The 25,299-nt window shown below is 48.2% G+C and overlaps 1 protein-coding gene across 1 annotated transcript in view; it reads right to left on the bottom strand.

Annotated features, from left to right (window-relative positions):
- The window catches only part of pcloa (piccolo presynaptic cytomatrix protein a), a 78,930-nt gene that overhangs the window by 19,780 nt on the left and 33,851 nt on the right, over nt 1-25,299 (bottom strand). The window contains exons 5-14 of the mRNA XM_052500232.1: nt 21,677-25,141; nt 17,247-21,420; nt 15,301-16,865; nt 10,196-12,320; nt 7,902-7,990; nt 7,565-7,640; nt 6,787-6,912; nt 1,979-2,087; nt 659-726; nt 152-390 (exon numbers count right to left, since the gene is read on the bottom strand). Coding sequence (XP_052356192.1) covers nt 152-390; nt 659-726; nt 1,979-2,087; nt 6,787-6,912; nt 7,565-7,640; nt 7,902-7,990; nt 10,196-12,320; nt 15,301-16,865; nt 17,247-21,420; nt 21,677-25,141 — 12,036 coding nt within the window. The remainder of the gene's footprint in view (nt 1-151; nt 391-658; nt 727-1,978; nt 2,088-6,786; nt 6,913-7,564; nt 7,641-7,901; nt 7,991-10,195; nt 12,321-15,300; nt 16,866-17,246; nt 21,421-21,676; nt 25,142-25,299) is intronic.

Below are 25,299 nucleotides of genomic sequence, written 5' to 3'. Positions count from 1 at the left end.
AAAATGCATACAACATACAGTATGTGCCAATATAGAATTGCCTCTATTGAAAATTAGACAGTTCTTTTGAACATAAAATATGTTCTAGTCATGCAACCAGAAGATGACCCCTGTGTTCAATTTAGCTCCACATCATCCTCCACCCGTTCACCTTGCTGCTGTGGCGTTTCTTGCTGACGGAGGGCGACCCCGGCTGTCCCGGACTCTGGATGGCGCTAGAAGTGGCCGAGGCGGCGCCTGAGATGGCAGAGTGGGGTCCTTTCTCTCCCCCCACTGTGGAGGAGGAGGACGTAGCGGTGGTAGGTGGAGGAGCCTGCTGCAGGGACACCTTCTGTAGCTCTGCAGCCAGTTGTTTCGGATCCACCCCTGGAGACCTGGGGGGTCTGTCACCTAGAGCACAGATACACACGTATGGACACAAATTCACAGAGAAACACACACACATTTGAAGTTATGGAATCATTCACTGTGGTAGAGGCCATAGTGATTGACATATTCTAGTTGCAGAACCTTAAGGGATTTTGTGCCTTTAGTGAGGAGAGTCGAGAGAGAGGGGAAGTTGAGAGAGAAGGTAAAGAAAAATGACAGAGAAGGGGAAGATAGCAGAGAGAGAGGGGGGAGGACACCCTGGGGTGAAGAGGCTAAGCTCTTACTCTACCTGGTTTGCTCTGGTCTGGGAGATCAAGGTGCTGAGAGCCCTCTGAGTCAGCCAGCATGTTAAGATCTCTGAGGGAGAGAGAGAGAGAGCGATAGAGAGAGAGAGAGCGATAGAGAGAGAGAGAGAGAGAGAGAGAGAGAGAGAGAGAGAGAGAGAGAGAGAGAGAGAGAGAGAGAGAGAGAGAGAGAGAGAGAGAGAGAAAGAGAGAGAGAGAGAGAGAGTGAGAGAAAGTGAGAGAACCAGATTGAGCGGGTAAGAGAGAGAGAGAGAGAGAGAGAGAGAGAGAGAGAGACAGGTTGGGAAGAGAGAAAAGAGAAAAAAATTGTGTCAAAAAGAGAGGACAGAGATGAGTGGGAGAGAGAAGTCACCAGTAAAGTGAGGGAGTGCGAGGCAATGAGATGAATTTAGAGAAGACTGAGATTTTAAAAAGAAATGTATTCTATGTGAATCAGAAACAACCCACTCTAGAGAACTACTGAAGCTAATGAAGACTGCTCACTTCCAAATATTTGAGGTGGAACCCCCGCAAGGCTGTTATCAGTGAGTGTAGGTGGCTGTGCTCAAATATATATCTTAAGGCTTAAATTCCTCCTCCTCTATCAAATCATGAAAAACGATAAAGGGAGAAGAGAGAGAGGAAGGTAGCTGGACAGAGAGAAACTGAGAAGGAGAGGGAGATATATATATAGAGAAAAAGAGTGACAGGAACAGAGAGAGAGAGGAAGCCTAAGACCAATAACAGAGGGAGAGACAGTCACAGAGAGAAGAAAGTGGGACGGAGAGGGAGAGACAGTCACAGAGAGAAGAAAGTGGGACGGAGAGGGAGAGACAGTCACAGAGAGAAGAAAGTGGGACGGAGAGGGAGAGAGTCACAGAGAGAAGAAAGTGGGACGGAGAGGGAGAGACAGTCACAGAGAGAAGAAAGTGGGACGGAGAGGGAGAGACAGTCACAGAGAGAAAGTGGGACGGAGAGGGAGAGACAGTCACAGAGAGAAGAAAGTGGGATGGAGAGGGAGAGACAGTCACAGAGAGAAGAAAGTGGGACGGAGAGGGAGAGACAGTCACAGAGAGAAGAAAGTGGGACGGAGAGGAAGAGACCGTCACAGAGAGAAGAAAGTGGGACGGAGAGGGAGAGACAGTCACAGAGAGAAGAAAGTGGGACGGAGAGGGAGAGACAGTCACAGAGAGAAGAAAGTGGGACGGAGAGGGAGAGACAGTCACAGAGAGAAGAAAGTGGGACGGAGAGGGAGAGACAGTCACAGAGAGAAGAAAGTGGGATGAGAGGGAGAGACAGTCACAGAGAGAAGAAAATATGCTCACAGTCTCACGCAGAGTTCTGCCTCGCCACACTGCTGTACCACAAGCACCTGCACTTCCTCGTAGGTCTTCCCCGTCAGAGGAAGCTCGTTCCACTCCAGCACCTGCATTCCTATATTCACACACACACACGCATGCACGCACGCACATACACAAACATAGTTAGCTTACCATATAAAATGTATCACACCTAATTCTCACAATTGAAAACTGAAACCAATTAGCTAAGTGTAAAGTGTATCACCTCACACACATACAGAAACACACCATCATCAACAACACACAGTACCAATGAGTCCTGTTTTAACACCACAACACACTGCTGTACAGCCTCCTATAAAGTCGAACTCTTTCTCCAACAACCCCATGCTTCGAAGAAAGTTAAACCACATGACCACAGGGTCAGTAGCAGGGTTTGGATCAATTCCATTTCAATTCAGTCAGTACATGAGAACACATTCAAATTCTACAATTGAAAAGTGTTGCTTTGTCAAGTCTTTTATTGAAGTTTTGATTCACTTCCTGAATTGAAATGTAATTGACCCTGGCCAGTAGAGGTCAGATCAGGACAAAGCACCACAAACTCACACACGCACACACACACACACACGGCACACAGACACACGGCACACACACACACACACACACACACACACACACACACACACACACACACACACACACACACACACACACACACACACACACACACACACACACACACACACACACACACACACACACACACACACACACACACACGGCACACACACAGACCAGTCCTACAGCACTGCAAAAGCACACACACTCCGTGCTGTCCAGCAGCACTCACACAGGTGAAAGCGAGTCTTGACGTAGGCAGCTAGACTCTGACTGCGCCGGAGCTCCTGAGCTGTGTTACCTACATGGAGTTTCACACTAGTTACTCAGTGACACAGTATGGCAGTATGACTCATCACACACACTCGGTCTGAGCCTTCGCACCTGTTAGAATTGACACAATTCTGTATTCACACCGCTCACTGTGAAAAACCATGTTCCAAAGTTTCAGCGGAAGTGTCACCTTACACAGAGACACTTTGTTTGGAACGGACACAGTCATAGCTGCAGCTCTCCATGGTAACGTTTTCACTGGCAAAACGATGAGCTCTGCTAGAGTGAAAGGTAACAGTGTCACTAGGCTACTACCCATCTCCTTCAGGCCTGGATGTTTTAGTCATCGGATAATAAATACTACTGGTGAATGCAACTTCCTGGGATCATCCTAAATGTGTGTGTTAATGAGTGCATGCAGGTATGTCGAGTAAGAAGAACATGCATTTGATTTGAATGAGGATTGATGATCTGCACTGTTTGGAGATGGACAATTATCTGGGCCGTGTTCAGTAGGGAAAATATTTTGAAACAGAGAGGTACTGGATCTGAATTTGTACAATAAGAAGAACACAGGTGTTCATTTTCAGTTGCAAAACATTTTGCTATGGTGTGCCCGAATGAACACAACCCAGGTGTTGACTGTATGCAGAAGAGGTTGACGATGGTGCCTCCATAGCTGACCTACTAGATGAGTGCAGAGGTGAGATCCAACCTGTCACAGCATTGATAAATACACACAAGTCCAGACCAACCTGTAGTTAAAGATCATTCTGATACAGCTGACACAGAGGAACAGCTGTTATTCAAAATGTTATTTCACCTTTATTTAACTAGGCAAGTCAGTTAAGAACAAATTCGTACTTACAATTCAAGCCCATGATAAATCAGAGAGAGAGGGAGGAAGGGAGGGAGGGAGGACAAAGATAAATTGATGGAGGAGAGATTGGTCAGGTGCAGGAAAGAAGGGACAGAGAGAAAGCAAGAGGGAGGGAGGGAGAGTGAAGGAGGGAAAGATGAAGAAAATGGGGAGAGAGGGCACACACACCGAATGCATGCATGCACACACAATAGCACAGACACACACACACAGTGTGACAGATGGATGGCCCTAGCTCCCACCAGGTGGCTCTGAGCTGTATCTCTTCCCTCTTCTCTTTACAGTCCTCCGACCCACCTCTCATACATCAGGCCCCAGACAGCCCCTACAAAGGCAGGGGCCACAGCCGTGCTAATTCACAACTGTCCAGCATGGACCCTGTACAACCCCCAGACTGAGACAGAGAGAATGAGAGAGAGACCAGAGAGAGAGCGAGAGAGATACCAGAGAGACCAGATAGCGAAAGAGAGTGAGAAAGAGAGAGACCAGAGAGAGAGAGACCAGAGAGAGAGAGATCAGAGAGAGAGAGACCAGATGGACAGAAAGAGAGAGACCAGAGAGACCAGAGAGACCAGAGAGAGACCAGAGAGAGACCAGGGGGACAGAAAGAGAGAGACCAGAAAGAGAGAGACCAGAGAGAGACCAGAGAGACAGAAAGAGAGAGACCAGAGAGAGACCAGAGAGACAAGAGAGAGAAAGAGACAGATTAGAGAGAGAGACCAGAGAGATACCAGAGGGACAGAAAGAGAGAGACCAGAGAGAGACCAGAGGGACAGAAAGAGAGAGACCAGAGAGAGAGAGACCAGAGAGAGAGAAAGAGAGACCAGAGAGAGAGAGACCAGATGGACAGAAAGAGAGAGACCAGAGAGACCAGAGAGAGACCAGAGAGAGACCAGAGGGACAGAAAGAGAGAGACCAGAAAGAGAGAGACCAGAAAGAGAGACCAGAGAGACAGAAAGAAAGAAAGAGACCAGAGAGAGACCAGAGAGACAAGAGAGAGAAAGAGAGACCAGAGAGAGAAAGAGACCAGAGAGGGACAGAAAGAGAGAGACCAGAGAGAGACCAGAGGGACAGAAAGAGAGAGACAACAGAGAGACCAGAGAGACAGAAAGAGAGAGACCAGAGAGAGACCAGAGAGAGAGAGAGACCAGAGAGACAAGAGAGAGACCAGAGGGACAGAAAGAGAGAGACAAGAGAGAGACCAGAGAGACAGAAAGAGAGAGACCAGAGAGAGACCAGAGAGAGAGAGAGACCAGAGAGACAAGAGAGAAAGAGAGCAACCAGAGAGAGACCAGAGAGAGACCAGAGGGACAGAAAGAGAGATACCAGAGAGACCAGAGAGAGACCAGAGGGACAGAAAGAGAGAGACCAGAGAGAGAGAGACCAGAGAGAGACCAGAGAGACAGAAAGAGAGAGACCAGAGAGAGACCAGAGAGAGAGAGAGACCAGAGAGACAAGAGAGAGAAAGAGAGTGACCAGAGAGAGAGAGACCAGAGAGAGACCAGAGGGACAGAAAGAGAGAGACCAGAGGGACAGAAAGAGAGATACCAGAGAGACCAGAGAGAGACCAGAGGGACCAGAGAGAGAGAGAGACCAGAGAGAGAGACCAGAGAGACAGAAAGAGAGAGACCAGAGAGAGAGACCAGAGAGAGACCAGAGGGACAGAAAGAGAGAGACCAGAGGGACAGAAAGAGAGAGACCAGAGAGAGAGACCAGAGGGACAGAAAGAGAGAGACCAGAGAGAGAGACCAGAGAGACAGAAAGAGAGAGACCAGAGAGAGACCAGAGGGACAGAAAGAGAGAGACCAGAGAGAGAGACCAGAGGGACAGAAAGAGAGAGACCAGAGGGACAGAAAGAGAGAGACCAGAGAGAGCGAGACCAGAGGGACAGAAAGAGAGAGACCAGAGAGAGAGAGACCGGAGGGACAGAAAGAGAGACCAGAGAGAGACCAGAGAGACAGAAAGAGAGAGCGAGATAGAGAAAGATACACAGCACCACATCCGCATGGTCTCCCTCCAGTCAAATCAATAAGTCTCATGAAAGTCATTTCTGTTAATAGGACATAGGCCATCCATCTTCAGGTAGTGTTGTATTGACAACTGGCCAGGAGTGAGACTGTCGAGGGATAAATGGACAATGCTTACTGCTTGTTGTGCCTAAGGCCCCTTAATTTTGGATTCAGATCTATACAACTCTGGGCCATAGCCCTACCACTGAGTTTTAGCACATTCCCAGAGGTGTAGTAATGAAATAATGTGGGTAAACCCTGAACGAAGGTCAAGATGACAGGAGTAAAGTAATAGAAACTCTAATGTGAGTATTGCTAAGCTGGAGTAATAGTTGCTAACTTACAAAGCCATCCGAAACTTAAAATGCATTTTGAGCTTTGATTGAAGAAAACCTGTGATATCATTACATTCAGAATTCTGAAAGCGCTTGGGTGAAATATCTCAAACCTTTCGTTTTCTAAAGCTCCCCCTCATGGACCATTACCTGGAGGTGACAAAACAAAATGCAAATTAACTTCTATTTTTGTCGTCTCCGTGTCGTTCCCTCTCAGTCCTCACATCTCATTCAAGTCAGATTCCTCTCAAACCATCTGTCAGTGAGCCACTGCTGCATTCATAAACACACACTAAGGATAGAAAATGACAGGAGAGAAAGGTAAACAGAGAGAGAGATATGGATGGATAAACAAACGGATTTAAGGAAACGGACAGATGGAGAAAGACAGAGAGAGTTACGAGTCCTTCTTCTGAGAAGAATCACTCATGTCCAGGCTTGGACTTGATTCTTGAACTGATTGATTCATAAAGGGAGAAGTACATTTCACATGTAGAAATGTCTCTCTCAAATGTTTTTTTGAGCAACATAAGCGCTTGACTGATATACCCATTTTGCACCATTTCATATTCATTATGGCCACGCAGAAAATGAAAACAAGCATTTCTTATTGGACGAGTTCAGGTAGTCCCTTCCTGGTTCAGTCAGTTTGGTGCCTAATGAATACGACCCAGGAGTGCAGTATATATCCCAAGATTTGTGAAGTTAACTTACCCTCTAGTATCTTCCCAGTCTGTTGGGCAACTCCTCCAGGTAAGACTTTAGCTACGTAGGCTCCGATGTGTCCGTTGGTCCCTGGAACCTCTTTACCTCCCACCACTCTGATACCCAATCCATTCCCTGGAAATGAAGAGGTAGAAGCCCCCAATGAGTGAGAAGCATGAACACACACAACTATACACATGCACGTACAGTGGTCAGACACCCATTAAGAGTATGCATGCACAGGAATATGTATCCAGTGTAGAATGTAGACATACACATTTATGTACACTCACACACACACACACACACACACACACACACACACACACACACACACACACACACACACACACACACACACACACACACACACACACACACACACACACACACACACACACACACACACACACACACACACACACACACACACACACACACGTTTAGAGATCAGTCATTTAAACTAAAGAGTAAATACACGCTTATCACACTGACACAGTCACCCAAATCCCACAGACAAATGGTTTAGCACTTCTCCACATAAACAAGCACCTTCTTTGTGGCCTGCTGACTAATTGCAAAAAGCTAATCCGGTGTGTCAATGATACGCCATTTTGAGCCAGGATGGATGACTGATGAGAATGGAGATGTGCCAAATCAACAGAGGAGCCACAAAATATCTACTCCATTTTGGGTCAAGACCAACATTAAGACCTGTCACTGCGTGAAGACAGCTGTGTTTATGACAGATTGTGTCCATGTGCAAGGTAAACTGTGTTTCCCTTACCTGACACGCTGCGGTCCTTGGGATCCCTCTGCAGTTTGACTCTGGTGTGAGGAAAGGGGTAGTAAACACCCTTCCCCTGAGAGACACATATAGGAAACTACATAAGTGTTTTGTAGGCTATTACACCTCAACAGATAGCTGCAGTTACTGATACAAATGCATGCTTGAAAATGGCTCCACAATTACAGTATGTAGTCATGAATATATATGTAATTAGTTTGGGTTATTTATGCAAGAAAGAATAAACAGTAAAGCATTGTTTTAAAAGTCTGTGTGCATATGGGCATTTCTCAACTTTATGACTTGTGCCGTGTGTGGGTTGGTGCTTGGGTGTCACCTGTCTCCTGTCCGGTCCTTGTCCGTTCTCTGGTCGTCCCTCGCGGGGTTTGTCAAACCAGTCCGTTTCCTCTAGCCGTAGGTGGTAGGCTTCAGAGACAAATAGGCCATGATCATTAACCCTGTCAATCAGTCCCTTCTAACCTATCAGTGGGGACAAGCTTTCTGATTGGTTGGAAGAGGATTGCATGCTGGAGAGGGGACGGGCAGTTGAAACAGGAAGGAAGTGAAAGAGGCCTCCAAGAAAGGTACAAATTTAGGGAATTTCAAGATATAAATGACAAGCAACTAAATGAGAATACTTTTCTGATGAAATATTTAACGCCAGGGGTAACTTTAACTTATCTTATGGTAGATGTCATTTATTGCCATTAATGTTTGGCATGTTTTTCACACTATCATGCCAACCTGACCAATGCTCTTTTTTAGTTAATATGGCACAGTATAGGGTTAGTCCGTTTTCTTTCCATAGTTTATAACAACTGGCACCAGTTACTGTACAGTATGTAACCATGGTGACAGTCTGACGTTTAGACTGGTGTAGCTCACTTTTAGAGTGCTGGTAAATGTGAAAATAAATGTACGGTCCTGTGAAAATAGATGTTGGCTTATGGATGATTGACAGGTAGGGGGCAGGGCGGGGCAGGATAATGGAACGCCCTAGAACTAATACTATACCGTTTGGGATATTCTCATGTGATTGTCGGTGATCATCTCTGTTCAGTGCCAGCATGGAGTCACTTAGGGCTGTAACCAAGGGAAATTGATAAACATGGAGTTTTCTGCCCTATATGACATCATGTAGGTCAAAGGGTCAAGTTCTACACACTTATTATGGGATAGGGTTATGGATCTAGGGGGTTTATTTCCTGTCATGACAAGACCTATTGGCACAGCGGTAGATTATTTTGTTCACATGCATATGAAATCAATTAAACAGTGTTATGAAGGGAATTGTTTTAAAGTAGACATGGTTGTCAGCAGAATAGAGACATAACAGAGAGAGAAAAGAGAAAACTGTAATGCCTACATTTTGTTAGAGCATGCGTAAAAGACCCCAATAAAGAGTGACATCACAGAATCAGGAAGAGCTTTGTTCATGCTACAATAAACATTATATTCCCCATGCAAACATGTACAACAAAGGTATGACACCCATGCACGTATTCAGACAAACACATGCAAATGAAATGTATTTATTATAGATTAACAGAACATGCATTAACATAAACCCTTAGAGATGGACATGTGAGAAAGAATTCTAGAAAAGAGAGAAAGGATCCTTCCCATATCATCTAGAAATTGTCAAGTGTATTTCATCCAAATAAGAAATACTGCACTGATTTAATGATAATACTGTATGTACCTAACTACCACAACAAAATACATTTAAACCTTCCAATAGATCTGTAATAGGCCTGTCATTGTCTAAATACATCATGTATCATGTAACATAACGTGTAGTGTTCACACAGATACACATTCCTATGAATGTCCTCACCTGAACTACTGAATTTGAAATAAACATCAAATATCTGAAGGACAAAGCAATAAACACATTCCATAACATTTTCTAGCCAGAGGCACTTTTTCAATTGATCACTTCAGAGAAAGCGAGGCTCTTTTCCCATTTCCCTGCACAATCTGACCTGAGCTTTCAAGTAGAGGGATTATTCTACTCCCAACACCTGGGCATTAGATAAACAAGCAAGTTGTGAAATACTACGGAAGTCCTCTAGGACTTAAAGTACAAAACCATATTTTCAAGTATGTCAGTTATAGAGCAGAAATGACAACATTTAGCAAACAAAACTGCTGATCAGTTTCAGAGACAGAATGCTATTGGAGGAAGGATACCTTCTGCATGTCTATAAGTGATAGAATATTTTAGAGTAACATTCATAGAGATTAAATAGGAACATATATATAATGATTCCAACGAAGACACAATCGCATGCATTTAGAGATCAGAAGAGACCCAAATGAGGGATTAAACACCAAAGGACATCAACATAGACACATACAAAATACAGTAATTACATTCAGTAAAGTCAACTTGTCCCTTGTATTGAGACTAATACATCAAATCAAAGGAAGAGGGAATGAATACATTCAGAAAAGACAATAGATGAAGAAACCAGTAAAGACACAGATAAGACATAAAGAAAGTCAAGGTGGGTGGTGCAGGTGGGTGGTTCATCGGGTGGCATATTGGGTAGTATATTAGGTACATACAAGCAGAGTCAGTTTGAAATTGAAAGAAAACAGTTCTGAATTGATGCCATTGTTGTTTACCTTCGCCGTCCGACATGGTGCCCTGGAGGTCGTCCATCAAGACGTAGCCCCGACCCCTCGTTGGCTCTTCCCTCAGGTGCTGCTGCTGCTGGGAGTCCTGCAGGGAGAGGCACGAACCAAACTGGTCCCGTGAGTCGGCCGAGATGGGCGGCAGGGGCCCCGCCGACGCCCGCGCCATGCCCATAGGCTGGCCCACAGGACTCAACGGGCTCTCCTCCTCAGAGTTCTGCGCCAAGATGGGGATGCGCCCCCGGCCGCCCTGCACGATGGGCAGGCTGGTGGGCTTGGCACGCCCTGATGGCATCTGGTAGCTGTCTGAGGCCGCCTCGCCGTCCCCCTTGAGCCTCAAAGAGGAACTGGATGGGTCCCTTTTGAGTGAGAGATCCAGGCCATAGACGGAGTTGGGCCTAGAAGAGGGCCGTGACCGGCTGCCACTGGGGTAGGAAGTCGAGTCCAAGGCCAGGCTCTGGCCGAAGTTGAGCGAGCCAGCCAGGTTGGCACCCAACGTGGAGCCCAGGTACTTCTGCTGCTCTGCAATGTTCTTGCGTAGTCCAAATGTGATCTCGTCCTGAAGGAGCCGGCTGGATCTGGGAGATGCGCTAACGTTACTGGACCCTAAATAGCTGGTATAGTCTGTCTCCAGACTCCTGCCGTCTTGCATGGAGGAGTACTTGGAGACTTTGGGGTCGGTCAGCGGGGCTTTGTGCTTCTGGTACAGCATGGATGCCGGGAGCTGCTTGGCTGCCTGCTTCTCTAGGGTCAGCCGGCTGATGCTGTATTTCTCCGTCTTGGGGTAGTGTCTTTGGGAGTAACTCTGGGAGGAGGAGACACCCGAGCTGGGGGTGCCGTAGTAGTTGTGGGAGAGACCTGTCAGCGGGTCCAGGCTCTCTGTTCCCCCTGTGCTCCTCCGGAACTCCTGCTTCAGCTGCTGCTTGAGGAGCTTCAGCTCGTAGGGGTCGTCCATGGAGTCCTCATCGTCTGGGGTCTTTCCATACCCGGAGTGGAGCCTGGAGCTGGAGCCCAGGTAGTCGGTGGAGGTCAAGTCGGCTGCACTTCTTCGCAACAGCCTTTCTGCCTTAGCCAGCTCCTTCTCGGCCTGGGCGTAGCTGGATGAAGCCAGACTCGTGGAGCTCTTGGCCAGCTCTGCCGCATCTTCTAGGAGGACGTAGCTTCGTGGAGTGTGGTGGTGGTGCTCCACGTCTCCATAGAAGGAGTCGGCCGACACGTTGGACATGGGGCTGCCAGCCATGCTGCCCCCCACCTCCAGGGCCCGGAGGTCCAAGTGGTTACCGTACTTGTCGTACCTGACCCCTCCCATGTAGGCAGAGGACACGGGGTCGGGCTGTCGGCTGATGATTTCGTACTTTGACGACGCGTCCAACTCTTGGATCAGGGCCGCCTGCCTGGCTGCCTTCTGCTGGAGAAGGAGCATCTGGTGGTAGCTCTGCTGCTGGGAGCTAGACAGGGATGGGACTGAGGAATAGATGGACTGAGACTGGTAGGACTGGGGAGACTGGTAGAGTGACTGCTGCTGGTACAGCGTCTGGCTCAGTGGGTACTGGTACTGGGAGTACGTGCCGTACTGGGCCTCGTGTGTGGTCTGTGGTGGCACAAAATCATCCAGCTCTGATTGGGGTGCCGTCCTGGGGCGCTCCAGCCCGTGACTTCCCATCTCATCATCTTCTCCACTGCCACGGCCGCTCCGTGTCTCCCGGATGTTGCTGACCTCGCTGTCTGACATGTAGTCACGATCCTCGGCCACGCTCTGCAGGTAGGCCCGCTCCCTCTTTTCCCTCTCCTTGAGGAGGGCGTCTTTCCTGCGGTTGATGCCCATCTCCAGGTAGCGTAGCTTGGCGTCGATCTCCTTCTCTTCTTCATCTAGCTCCGCCTGCTTGTGGCGGAGCTTGGACGACTCACGCTCCACCATGTCCAGCTCTCGGTCGATATCCTGCAGGATCTTGGCTCTCGCCATGTTGGTGTTGCGGCACATGCGACGGCGGGCCGAGCCAGTGCTGTAGGCCGTCTGGCCGGCGGCTGTTGCCTCCTCCTCTGAGGGCGGGTTGGGCAGGGTCCTCTTCACCTTCTTGCCGGTGCCAGTTGGGGTGCTGCCCGACGAGCTTTTGCCCTGGCGGAGAAAACCAAAACAAACAAATAGTTATAAAAATTAGAATAAATTGCTTCTTTAATTATTTATACTCAAATGTCACATTGTGATTTCACACTGAATGGGTACAGCATCTGAATGATGACTTTCTCCAAACCTTTACTACATGGACTAAATTAACCGGAAAGAAGTGTTAAATCTTTCATGATTTCAATTATCTGATTAAATTAATGGATGACTAAAATAGAAGAGGATCTCTATCCCGGTGTCTCTGTGTCCTGATTACAATCAGGCACGGACAAGAATCTGGTGTGCTCAGAGTGAGGGAAAGCTTATTGAGAAACACAGCATATTGACTGCTGTTGAGTTTCACAGGAAGATACTGTATGTGCTCCTGGCCATAAATGTTACTCACTACCTTAAGAGCAGCCTCAAAATATGTAATTGATTCACATTACACACCTATGGATCTGTGGCATATCATTACTTTACAACAAGCTCAGCTGTTTGTCCACCCCTTGTATGTACAGTACGAGGAGCTCAGTGGTGTATCACTCAGGCAGAAAACTGATTTATATACCCCGGGAGAGGGCCAGAGGTCAAATGAGAGGCTTTATTAAGTATGTATAATGCTTGGCTGGTATACCATACAGTGCCTTCGGAAAGTATTCAGACCTTTTAACTTTTTCCACATTTTGTTATGTGACAGCCTTATTCTGAAATGGATTAAATAAATACAAATCCTCAGCAATCTACACAATATAGATATAAAACATATATACAGTACCAGGCAAACGTTTGGACACACCTACTCATTCAAGGGTTTTTCTTTATTTTTACTATTTTTTACATTGTAGAATAATAGTGAAGACATCAAAACTATGAAATAACACATATGGACTCATGTATTAAACCAAAAAGTGTTAAACAAATCTAAATATATATTATATTTGAGATTCTTCAAAATAGCCACCTTTTGCCTTGATGACAGCTTCCTAGAGCTGGTCGCCCGGCCAAACTGAGTAATTGTGGGAGAAGGGAGTTGACCAAGAACCCGATGGTCACTCTGACAGAGCTCTAGAGTCCCTCTGTGGAGATGGGAGTACCTTCCAGAAGGTCAATCATCTCTGCAGCACTCCACCAATCAGGCCTTTATGGTAGAGTGGCCAGACTGAAGCAACACATCAGTACATGGCACATGGCAGTTTGCCAAAAGACACCTAAAGACTCTCAGATCGTGAGAAACAGGAATTTCTGGTCTGATAAAACCAAGATTGAATGCCAATGGTCACGTCTAGAGGAATCCTGGCACCATCCCTTCGGTGATACATGTAGGTGGTAGCATCATGCTGTGGGGATGTTTTTCAGCGGCAAGGACTGGGAGACTAGTCAAGATCGAGGCAAAGATGAACAGAGGACAGTACAGAAAATACAGAGATAGCTCCTTGATAGATAGATACTTGATGAAAACCTGCTCCAGAGAACTCAGGACCTCAGACTGGGGCATAGGTTCAGCTTCCAACAGGACAACGACACTAAGCACACAGCCAAGACAACGCAGGAGTGGCTTTGGGACAAGTCTCTGAATGTCCTTGAGTGGCCCAGCCAGAGCACAGACCTGAACCCGATTGAACATCTCTGGAGAGACCTGAAAATAGCTGTGCAGCGACGCTCCCCATCCAACCTGACAGAGTTTGAGAGGATCTGCAGAGAAGAATGGGATTAACTACCCAAATACAGGTGTGCCAAGCTTGTAGCGTCATACCCAAGAGGACTTGAGGCTGTAATCGCTGCCAAAGGTGCTTCAACAAAGTACTGAGTAAATGGTCTGAATACTTACATAAATGGGATATTTCCGTTTTTTATTGTAATACATTTTTATTATAAAAAAACTGTTGTTGCTTTGTTGTTATGGGGTATTGTGTGTGGATTTATGAGGGATATATATTTTTTAATCCATTTTAGAATAAGGTTGTTTCGTAACAAAATTTGGAAAAAGTCAAGGGGTCTGAATACTTTCCAAAAGCACTGTCTCTGGATACCGCCCAACTCTAGTATTTATAACCTACTGTAAGTATATATCTTAACTTAATCATCTTTCAGTACATTTTGACTATGTCTGCAACCGGTCCCATGGAAACAAGTTGAATGAAAAAAAAAGATATGAACACACTTCACTGTGTTTATAAAATTCAAATGTTCTGTTTTAATACAACTAGTAGATACTAAACGAATAGCTGTAACCTTTGGACCAAGTCATTTGCAGTACCTCAAATATATCCTGATCTAGTTAGTCTGGTTGGAAAGAAAGAATGTGGGATATCTACCAAGGATGCTACCAGTCCCAAATCACATTGAAGAGGCACTGTGCAATGACTCAATGTATGAAATATGAAAAATGGAAACTCTTCTAGAAAATTGCCTCCAGTCTTGCGGGCTTTGCCTTCAAACTAAAATGCCAATATAAATATATCAGCTTTAGTGCAGCAATGCCTTTGAAAGGGCATTCTATGAGAGGCTCATATGAATTTAGACAGCAAACTCGCCAAATGAATAGCAAGCTGGGGGCTACATTAGATGTGTATGAGAGAAACTGAACTGCAAAAAGACATCATTTTCAGGGCAATAGTGGAGTCGTGTTATGACAAGAAGTGCAACCTGGAAATACATCCAAATCTGGTTTCAAAACAGAACAGAAATGCATCCAAATCTGGTTTCAAAACAGAACATTATCCTGGATTATGCTCTACTTTGTTTGTTCAATGTCACAGTATATCATACTTCGAAAAACTCTAACTCTAGTTGTCTTAATATAAAATGACAAAATAAACCCAATTATCTATAAATAATAATATGCAAGAGTTAGCGCCCTTTTGTACCGTTTATCCCTGGGGTGAGAAAACTGACCTTTATATAAAGCCCGCGTGCCTAAGGGAGAGACTCTATGCCCATTTGAATAGAACACATCACAATTGCAAACAATGATTAAACCAGAACTCACGGAGGAACCGTCACCATACTGGAAACTGGATGATGCCCTCTCCTCTCCAGTTGGACTCATGGGCTTGGGGTCGGACATGGATCTCTGCATGGCCTTAGGTCCCTTGGGGCTGCCGGTTGGAGAGACTTTGGTCGGATCAGTACTCCCTCTTATTCTCTGTGGGCTTGTATCACCCAGTGATTTCTCATAGGACACAAACTCAAGGGATTTGCTTGGGGATATGCAGGGGGATATGGGGGAGTAGAGAACATTGGGGGATTTGGGCGGGGCCTGAAGTGAGGAGGGGTCAGCTCTGAGGTGGCCAGACTGTTCTATCTCCAAGGGCGTGGGCCGTCTCTTGTCTTCCCAATGTGGACTTTCCGAGTCGGAGAGCTCCATCCTGGTGTCCATTCTTACATTCCCTGCAGAGTCCGTCTGTATGGAGATCTCGGAGTGAGCCTGAATGGATATATCAGAAGTCTGTCCGCCTCTGTCCCCCCTTGACGTGCGGGGCCTGCTACGTCTGGCCCGAGCAGGCTCCCACTCCTCCTGGTCCTCATCGTCCGTCTGCACGCAGCTGTCTACACTCTTCTTGGCCGTGCTTCTCTTCTTCCTCCCTGCCGTGTAGGCTTTATCGACAACACTGTCCTCGTCGTCCGTCTGACACCCACTGTCCATGATTTTCCGGGCCAGCTCGGTGCCGTCCGGCCCCAGGACGACTGCCTCCTGCTGGCCATGCCCCAGCAACACCTCCCCCGGGTACATCTTCCGGAACTTCTGCTCCTCCAGCTGTGCTCGGAGCTGCTCCTGGAGCCTCTGGATCTGCTCTAGCTGCTGCTGCTGCTGGGCATAGGTTTCCTTTTGCATCATGAGGTGGGCCTGGCGCTCATCCTCCTGCTGGCACAGGATGGCCTGCTTCATGGACTGCAGCTCCTCCAGCTCCTTCTGCACCAGCATCTGTTCCTGCTCACGGAAGCGCTGGATCTCCTGACGCTCCCACTCCAGTTCTTCAGCCAACCGCTGCTGTTTGAACTTCTCCATCTCCAGAATCTCACGCTGCATCTGGTACTGGCCCTCCCCTGGCACACAGGGCGAGGACAGGGCCTCCAGCGAGGCGGCGATAGCCTCCAGGGACGAGTCCGTGTACGAGTCCAGCCTTTCCAGGGCCAGGGTGACTGTTTTGGTGCTGAGGGCCACAGTGGTGGATATGCCATCTTTAGCAAGTTCCAGGTTGAGGGGGACATCCCCTTGATTGTCTGCAGAGGTGGTGGAGATGAAGCTGTGGGACCGAGTCATGGGCTGGTTCTGGAGAGTGGATAGGGATGGCATGGTGTCGCTGGTGTGCATGCCTGCCGACAGGGAGTTGTAAGTGGTACTGAATATGGACCCAGGTTGTGTGGTGATGGCGTAGGTGGATGGGATTGGTACTGAGACTGAAGAGTACACCACCCCATTGGAGGATCTCAGGACACTGCTCGTGCCAAAGTGTGTCCCAACAGCTCCTTTGACTCTAGCTTGGGAATATGGGGGGATTATCATTCCTGAATATAACCCTGAGCCTTTGGTGGAGAAGTCCAAAGCTACACCTGTTGGGGAAAATAAATCTATTGAGTCCACAACAACAGGTAGCCTTAGTGGTGAAACATCAGACAGAAAGCCATGCTCCATCGAAAGCCATGCTCCATCCAAATAAATAAAAAAGCAACAAAAATGGAAAAACCTCCAGTCTTGCTAGATCATGGATGATGTGGAGCCAAATCAAATAGCATGCAAGCCCATGCATTGGTGTACCCCAAAAAATGATCATAAAGGTAGAACGAAAAAATAAGGTAAAACAAAATGTCCATGCAAACAAGAGGTGAACGAAACAACAAAATGCACTAAAATGCCACAGGATCAGCCATGAATAAGCAGAGGCATCTCAAAGTGACATTTCAGCGAGAGGTCGGCGATGTCACTGCACAAACCTGCATCAGATGTCTTGGAGGATGTCAGGTCTACTGCACCCTCTGTGGTGCCATGGAAATTGTAACTGTTCTTGCTCTTATAGAGGAAAAGCCCGGCCTCAGCCAGATTGGTGTCGGACATGGAGGGTTTGATGCCACCGAAGCCCCTCATGTTGTACGGTGAGCGGTCATATTGGTAGTGGTCATCTCGGTAACCGAAGCGGTCTTCGGGCAATGGAGTAGTGGGCTGCTGGGTGGTGCAGCTACCTGTAAATGGCAGCTTGTAGACAACATCACAGCAGACAGCTCTTCTCCCAGCTGTCAGGTCCACGGGTTTCCCATCCTCCTCTGTGATCACAGCTGTGAACACTTCCGCAGAGGAAGCGTCGACCGAAACCACAGTGTTGAAGGGTTTGGCTGTGCTAAGGTCCACTGCACCTGCTACTGTCGGCATCCCGCTGCTCAGACCATTAGCCACACACCCTAGGGCAGGGGTAGGGGCGATAGTGACAGGTGGCTGGAATGACCCTAAGCCTGTGCCAGGTCCTAGAGAAAGGTTAATCGGGATCTCAGCATTGTTGCTGGTTGTGGGCTGTGCATCTATGGGCCGATAGATAATCTGACAAACAGGCTCGAAGGCTTTGTTTGTGGTTGTAAGCTGAAGGGGCAGAGAAGGGACTTGGGATATGTTGGTATTTTCGTAACTTTGTATGGTGGCAGCACATGTAACTATGGTGATGCTGTCAGTCACTATGGAAACACTGGTCGACTCAGTGCTGAGATTTACCACTGGGGACTGCACTGCGCTTGTCTGACGACCGTCTGTGGCCAAGGACTGGCGTCTAACATCTGAAGAAGACAGATCCACCACTTTCATGGCCGATTCTGAATTCACCTTCATGGTACGAAGATCTACTACCTCCCCTGGCTGGTAGCCCTGTGCACTCTGTGTCTGTTGTGGTTTAGGTTTCTCCAGTGAGATTGGAACACCGTTCGCTCTTGGGGCCGGAGGTGGGGGCGGTGACCTTTCGTGTCGGACAGACACCATGGTTCTTTGAACTTCTGTCGTCACAAACTGAGTGACCTGCCCTAACCGGACCTCTGGGGGTGGAGCGGATGCTGAAATAGCCTCAATGACATGACAGGAGCTTGACACAACTTTCTCTGGCCCACATATCTCTTGACTTTCCATGGACTCAGTGATGCGAGTGAATGCCAGGGGCATCCTATTTGTGTGTGGTGGAGGTGGCTGTGGTTGTTTCTGGGGTTGAGGTTGTGGTTGATACTGTGTTTGAAGTTGAGGTGGAGGTTGGGCATGTCTTGAAGGAGATGCTGGACCAGGACTGAATGGGGCCTGGGTGGTGATCCCTTCCACTGGAGAGTTGGGCTGGGATGGCAGAGTTATAACCACATAAGTTTCGTGTCGATTGCCGTATCGCGGAGAAGTGGGGGATGGGTGACCCGAGGAGTGACCCGAGGAATGACCTGAGAAGTGACCTGGCCTGCATTCAGCTGAGGGGCTCAGATTCAGGGCTATATCAGCATGGCCTGTGTGGAGGGCAGTGGGTCTTGGATATTGGATGTGGGCAGGAGAGCCAGGCTGAGAGACAGGTTTTGGAGCAAGGGGTGGTTTGACATTTTCCCCTGGCCTGTGGCTGTACCCCATTCCAGCAGGGATTGCTGGCTTTGGAGGAACCGGTGGGGGGATATGAGGCTGTCTTACCGGCGACCCTTGGGCTGTTGTCATGGCAACATGTTCTGACCTGATTATAGCCTGAGATGGAAGCGGAACAGGGGGTTTCCTGGGGTAAACCGATGGCTTTGGCATCGTGGGAGGGGGCAGTGGAGGGGGTTCAGGAATGTCTGCTTTTTCCTGAGACAGAGCCCTGTGCAGGATGGCTGGTTTGGGGGGCACTGGTGGGGTGGTCGACACTACACTGGGGACAGTGGGGGTGTACTGAGGGACGGTGGGTAAGGGCGATACACTGGCAACAGCAGGGGCTGAGGACTTTATACTAGACAAGTCCATGACATCCTGTTGGGTTATGTCCAGAGGCTGGTCAGCCTGGGAAGTTTCAAATTGGGTCTGTGGTTGGTCTGAAGTTGTTAATGGGGGGACCTTGCAAGCAACTGATTTGGACTTAGTTTCTGCAGCAGCTGTTAAGGGTGCCTGATCAGCTTTAGGAATGTCTGAAGAAGTCTTTGGCTTATCTTGACTTTTGGTCTCAGTGGCCTCTTCATCAGCGTCCTCCTCCCCTGAGGAGCACTGTGTAACCCTCAGGTCTGGTATGGGACGCAGAGCCCTTCTGGATTCAGTACCTTCGAACTCACCACCAGGGGCCGCCCCAGATATATCAGGACCCTGCTGTGTCGGGCTCGTCCCAGGAGTCAGAACTTTCTTCATGAGTTCCTCATACGTAGCCTCAGCATCGAGCAGTGGTTTCCCATCCTTGCCTATAGTAACTGTAACACTTGTGGATCTGGTTGGCTCAGTGGGTTGCAATACAATCTCTGGTGTGGGTCTATCTGACACGGACTGTGCTTTTTTCAGTTCCTGCTCCAGCAACATGAATTCTTTCTTCTTCTCCATCATGTCTTCGTAAACCTCATCTGGAGATCTCAGTATTTTGGGCTGAGCTGGCACTGAGATTTTCTCAGGCTCCTGCTGCTGGACTTTCTTTCCATTTCCATCAACAAGAGACTCATAGGCATAATCTTCTATCAGCATCCCCCCATAGAGGGACTCTTTCCCCAGAGGGATGTCCACCTTTTCCTTTGTGGGTGTTTTAGCCTTTAGCATGATATCTTCGTAGGCTTCGTCTGCCGTTTTCAGGGCTCGTTTTTCAGGGCTTTTATTAGCACCTTGATCAGCTGTTGGAGAGTAGAGAGAAACAGATGTAGGAAGTTGATATACTTTCTGTACTGCTGCAATCTTTGCAGCATTGATCTCAACTCCCTCTGGTTCTGACTCAATGCTGGGAGAGAAATCGGATAAGGATGATCGCCTGAACTCCTCCATCTCTGCCTCTTGCCTCAGCTCTTCTGTTGGGGAGGCATCTTCAATGGGAGAGAGGTTGCTAGGCGGTGTTTTGGGACGCTCCCGCCTCCTCTGAGCTCGGATCTCCTCTTTGTCCTTCTTCGACTTCTTCCCAGAGCCTTTCTGCTTCTCCTGTTCTCTTAACAGATCCTCCTCCTCTCGTAACTCCTCTTCCTCAGAAGAGTCTTCGATGGTGGGTAGACCTTGGCCTTGTTGTCTATGCTTCGCTTTTCTGTGCTGTTTCCCCTCGCCACTGTGCATGCGGCTGGGACTACTGCTGTCACTGTCCTCATCCAAAGAGGATAGGGATGTAGGCGATGTCCCAGGGGTGAAGCTGGATGCGTGCAGGCTGGAGGACCCATCGCCCCTGGAGCGATCATCAGGGGAGTTGGTGAGGCTTTCCATCTCAAGCTCTCCATCATCTGACGTACCCGGTATGCGCACAGGGGTGGTAGTCGTGTTGAGCTCGATGGTTCTGAATTGGCGTACTGCCACAACTCTATCGGCCGAAGGCTGTTCCCCTTCCTGAGAGTCTGAGACTTTGGGTTTCGATCCCTCTTTCCATGCCTTGTCAGGTTTATCCAGTGAGATTTGCCGCTCATCTTCGTCCTCAGGGCTGATGGTGTTCTTCTTGAGGAGCCGCCTGCCTTTTGCCATTGCGCTTCTCTCCTTCCTCTCCCCTTTCTCCTGCTCCATTTGTTTCCTCTCATGATCTCGGATCTTTCGCCGGATGAGGTTTTCTTCGTCTGACGGCGAAGCATCCTCGTTCTCACTCATCTCCATGATCTGTTTACGAATTAAGTCTTCGTCATCCCCTGACACGGGACTATCTTTCCCTAAGCTCTCACTGCTGTCCTCCAACGAGTCACCCCTGATGTCTGTCGGCACCAGCAGCTTTTTCTTTGCTGAGGCGTCCTTCTTCTCTGAGAGTTCTGGGTCATCCTCTGTGCTGGGAGATTCAGGTGAGAGGGGTAGCACCTCAAGTTTGCGTCTGGTCTTGAGTGAGTCCGTCAGTTTGTCTGAATTATCCTTTGGTTGTGTAGCCTGGGCCTCTAGTATGGGAAGGACAGTGCTCTCAAGCTTGGCAAGGTCTGAGGGGCTGGTGGGACTGCTATCCTTGGCGATGGTGTTTTTTTCTCCAGGGTCTTTCAGCGTTACCTGTAAATTAAATAATAAAACACAATTCATGTATAATAAATATGTAGATGATAATCATCCATAATTGATCATAAACATAACATATTATTTGGAACATTTAAAATGGATATATGAAGATGTATAAAGGGAAGATAGCTTTTTTGTCTGTAGATTATTTTGCATAACTAAAAGGTTTGTACAAACATTTGTGTAAAGATCCCTTCTGACTTGAATCATCTCATTCTCAGCCACTACTGTTGCTACATACTACAGTCACCTCTCCAACTGCATCCAGTTCAGCCTCTATTATCTTCTCTTCATTCAGGGGTTTGTCGTCGTCCTGTTCACCAACTACAGGGACTAGGGTGTCAGGTTCTACTACAGGGGCTGGGGCAATAGACTCATTTTCAGATACAGTTTCAGATATTTTAGTCTGCTCTGGTATTTTTTTGTCTTCTGCGCTGCCCTGTCTGTCACTCACAGCTTTCACCTCTGATACTGAAAAATGTTCTTGCTTTTCACTAACTACAGGTGGTGACACAACCACTTTCTCTTTCTCTGGCTGAATGCTCTCAGACACAGAGTCTGTCTTTGGAGTTTGCTTGGATTCATGTTTGGATAATTCTTTCTCTTGCACTGCTTTCTCATGACACACAGTAGGAGCTGGCACCCTACTCTCAGCTATAGACACCTCTTGTTTATTTTCAGCTATGTTTGCAGCGTCTTTTCCTTCCTGTGTGGGTTTCTCCTCTGAAACGTTCTCAGGGGCTTGTGGCTCACTAGCAGCAGATGATAGTGACGCTGCCTCTGTAGCTCGTTCTAAGTGCTCTGCTTTGACCTTTTCTTCCTCTTTAGCTTCAGAAGCTGGAGCAGTAGACTCATCCTGGGTTTTTTCAGCCTTATTATCTGCTGTTGGCTCTGGTTCAACCTTTGTATCCACAGATGTCAGATTTTCGTCTTTCTGACCTACACATTCTGCTCCAGCCTCCGTTTCAGTTTCATTTGTGTTTTTTTCTACTACTGGTGCTGGAGCTTCTACAGCCCCCTGAGGTGGGATCTGATCAACTTTAGCTGATTGTGGTTCAGGTTCTGGGAGCTGTTCAGGGACTTTTTTCTCAAAAGGGGATGGTGAAACTGACTCCTCGGCTTTGACTTCTGGGCTGGGTTCAACCACTGTTTCTGACTCTGTCCTTTCGTAATCTCTCTCAGGGCTAACGTTTTCTGGTTCAGCAGCAGGAGGTGCAGGAGAAGCCTCTGGTACTTTCTTTACTACTGCCTCACTTTCTACAGGCTTCTCCTCAACTTGGACTGGCGGAATTGGCTCTGCCTCCTTCTCTACAGGTTTCTCCTCAACTTGGGCTGGCTGAATTGCCTCTGCCTCCTCTACAGGCTTCTCCTCAACTTGGGCTGGCGGAATTGGCTCTGCCTCCTCTACAGGCTTCTCCTCAACTTGGGCTGGCGGAATTGGCTCTGCCTCCTCTACAGTCTTCTCCTCAACTTGGGCTGGCGGAATTGGCTCTGCCTCTTCTATAGGCTTCTCCTCAACTTGGGCTGGCGTTATTGGCTCTGCCTCCTTCTCTACAGTCTTCTCCTCAACTTGGGCTGGCTGAATTGGCTCTGCCTCTTCTACAGTCTTCTCCTCAACTTGGGCTGGCTGAATTGACTCTTCCTCCTTCTCTACAGGCTTCTCCTCAACTTGGGCTGGCTGAATTGACTCTTCCTCCTTCTCTACAGGTTTATCCTCTATGTGGGCTGGCTGAATTGGCTCTGCCTCTTCTATAGGCTTCTCCTCAACTTGGACTGGCGGTATTGGCTCTGCCTCCTCTACAGGCTTCTCCTCAACTTGGGCTGGCTGAATTGACTCTTCCTCCTTCTCTACAGGTTTATCCTCTACGTGGGCTGGCGGTATTGGTTCTTCCTCCTTCTCTACAGGCTTCTTCTCAACTTTAGCAGTAACTAGAGGAGGAGATGGGGCTACAGACTCAACTGCCTCAGTTTGTGGAACGGTCTCTACCTCTTTAGGCTGTTCATTCTCAGCAACTGCAGGGGGAGTTTCGTCTACTGCAGGGGGTACCTCCTCTTTTTGTGAAGGCACAGGCTCTAGCTCTGCTGGTTTGGGAGATGCACAATCCTCTACCGGCCCATTAGGGGCTTCGGGAGCTGAGGCCGAATTCTCTACAACCTTAACTGGTGGAGCCCGAGCCACCTCTGGCATCTTAGTCGCCACATCTGACCTCTCTGCTATTGGACCTGTATGTACTGAAGACACCTCAGTTGGAGGCTGTTCAACAGTAGTTGCTTGAGGCTCTGGCTCTTTAGTTTTCTCCTCCTGCTCGGTGACTGCAGGGGGTGTAGGAGCTTTCTCCTCAGCTTTAGGTGGCTGCCTAGGTTTTTCCTCAATCATCACTGCTTTCCCTTCTTCCTCAGTGACTGCAGGAGCTGGCGGTACAGGCTCTGGTGATTGGTCAGGTTGGACAGTAGTTTCCTGTGTGACCGTTTCAGGTGTTGGAATCACCTCTGGCTCTACCGGCTTAGCTTCCTCTTCAAGAACCTTCTCTAGGATGAGCTCCTCTTTCTCACTACCTGCAGAGGGAGCCGGTGAGATCTCCTCTGGTGTAGATTCACTCTGCACTTTATCTGGGCTTGGAGTTGGCTCGGGTGCTGCCTCAACAGGCTTTTCTGACTCATTCTCTACAGGGGGAGCAATGACAGGCTCCTCTACAACTGCAGGCTGGAAATCTGATTCGGGTGGTGACTGTTCTTCTGTAACTTTCTCTGGCATAGTCTCTGGATGATCCACTGCCGGGGCCTCAACAGCACTCTCCGCTACACTCTCTGGGTGATCCACTGCCAGGGCCTCAACAGCACTCTCCGCTACACTCTCTGGCACAGGCTCATCCAGTATAGTCTCAGATATAGCTTCTATTGCTTCAGCCTGCTCTGGGTCTTTCTCCACCACCGAGGCTTCAACAGCACTCTCCACTACACTCTCTGTCACAGGCTCATCCAGTATAGTCTCAGATATAGCTTCCATCGTTTCAGCCTGCTCTGGGTCTTTCTCCACTGCCGGAGCCTCAACAGTACTCTCCACTACACTCTCTGGCACAGGCTCAGCTCGTATACTCTCAGATATAGCTTCTATTGCTTCAGCCTGCTCTTGGTCTTTCTCCACCACTGAGGCTTCGACAGCACTCTCCACTACACTCTCTGTCACAGGCTCATCCAGTATAGTCTCAGATATAGCTTCTATTGCTTCAGCCTGCTCTTGGTCTTTCTCCACCACTGAGGCTTCGACAGCACTCTCCACTACACTCTCTGTCACAGGCTCATCCAGTATAGTCTCAGATATAGCTTCCACTGTTTCAGCCTGCTCTGATTCTTTCTCCTCTGGGACACTATCAGAAGGAGGGGTGGCATGCTCAGGTGGGATGGGTGTGGTGTCTGTGTTTGCAGACGCAGCGTCTGGTGTTTGGGGCGGGGTGCGTGCTGCTACTACCTTGGACATGGGAAGCGGCTGGGTGTCTTCCTTTGCTGCTGCTGCCTCTACCTGAGTGACTGAGGGGCTTCCCGTTAATGGAGAGGCAGCAGCAGCTGGGGAGTCAGGGACTTTGGCAGGGGAGGCAGGAGGGGTAGGGGTAGGTGTGGGTAGTTGCTTCTTCACAGGAGATGGTGGAGGGGGCATATCGCCCAGCTGGCCAGAGAGAGCTCTTTGGGTCTGGCAGTTGAGACATAACCATTCTTTCTGTAAGACAGAAAAACAAATAAAATGTTAGTTAGTGTGGACCTTGTAAAAATGCTCACTCACTCAAATCAAATCAAATCAAATTTTATTTGTCACATACACATGGTTAGCAGATGTTAATGCGAGCGTAGCGAAATGCTTGTGCTTCTAGTTCCGAC

Source organism: Oncorhynchus keta, unplaced genomic scaffold (assembly GCF_023373465.1).
Source record: "Oncorhynchus keta strain PuntledgeMale-10-30-2019 unplaced genomic scaffold, Oket_V2 Un_contig_1006_pilon_pilon, whole genome shotgun sequence".
Lineage (NCBI taxonomy): Eukaryota > Metazoa > Chordata > Actinopteri > Salmoniformes > Salmonidae > Oncorhynchus > Oncorhynchus keta.
This window is presented reverse-complemented; position numbering and strand designations above follow the sequence as displayed.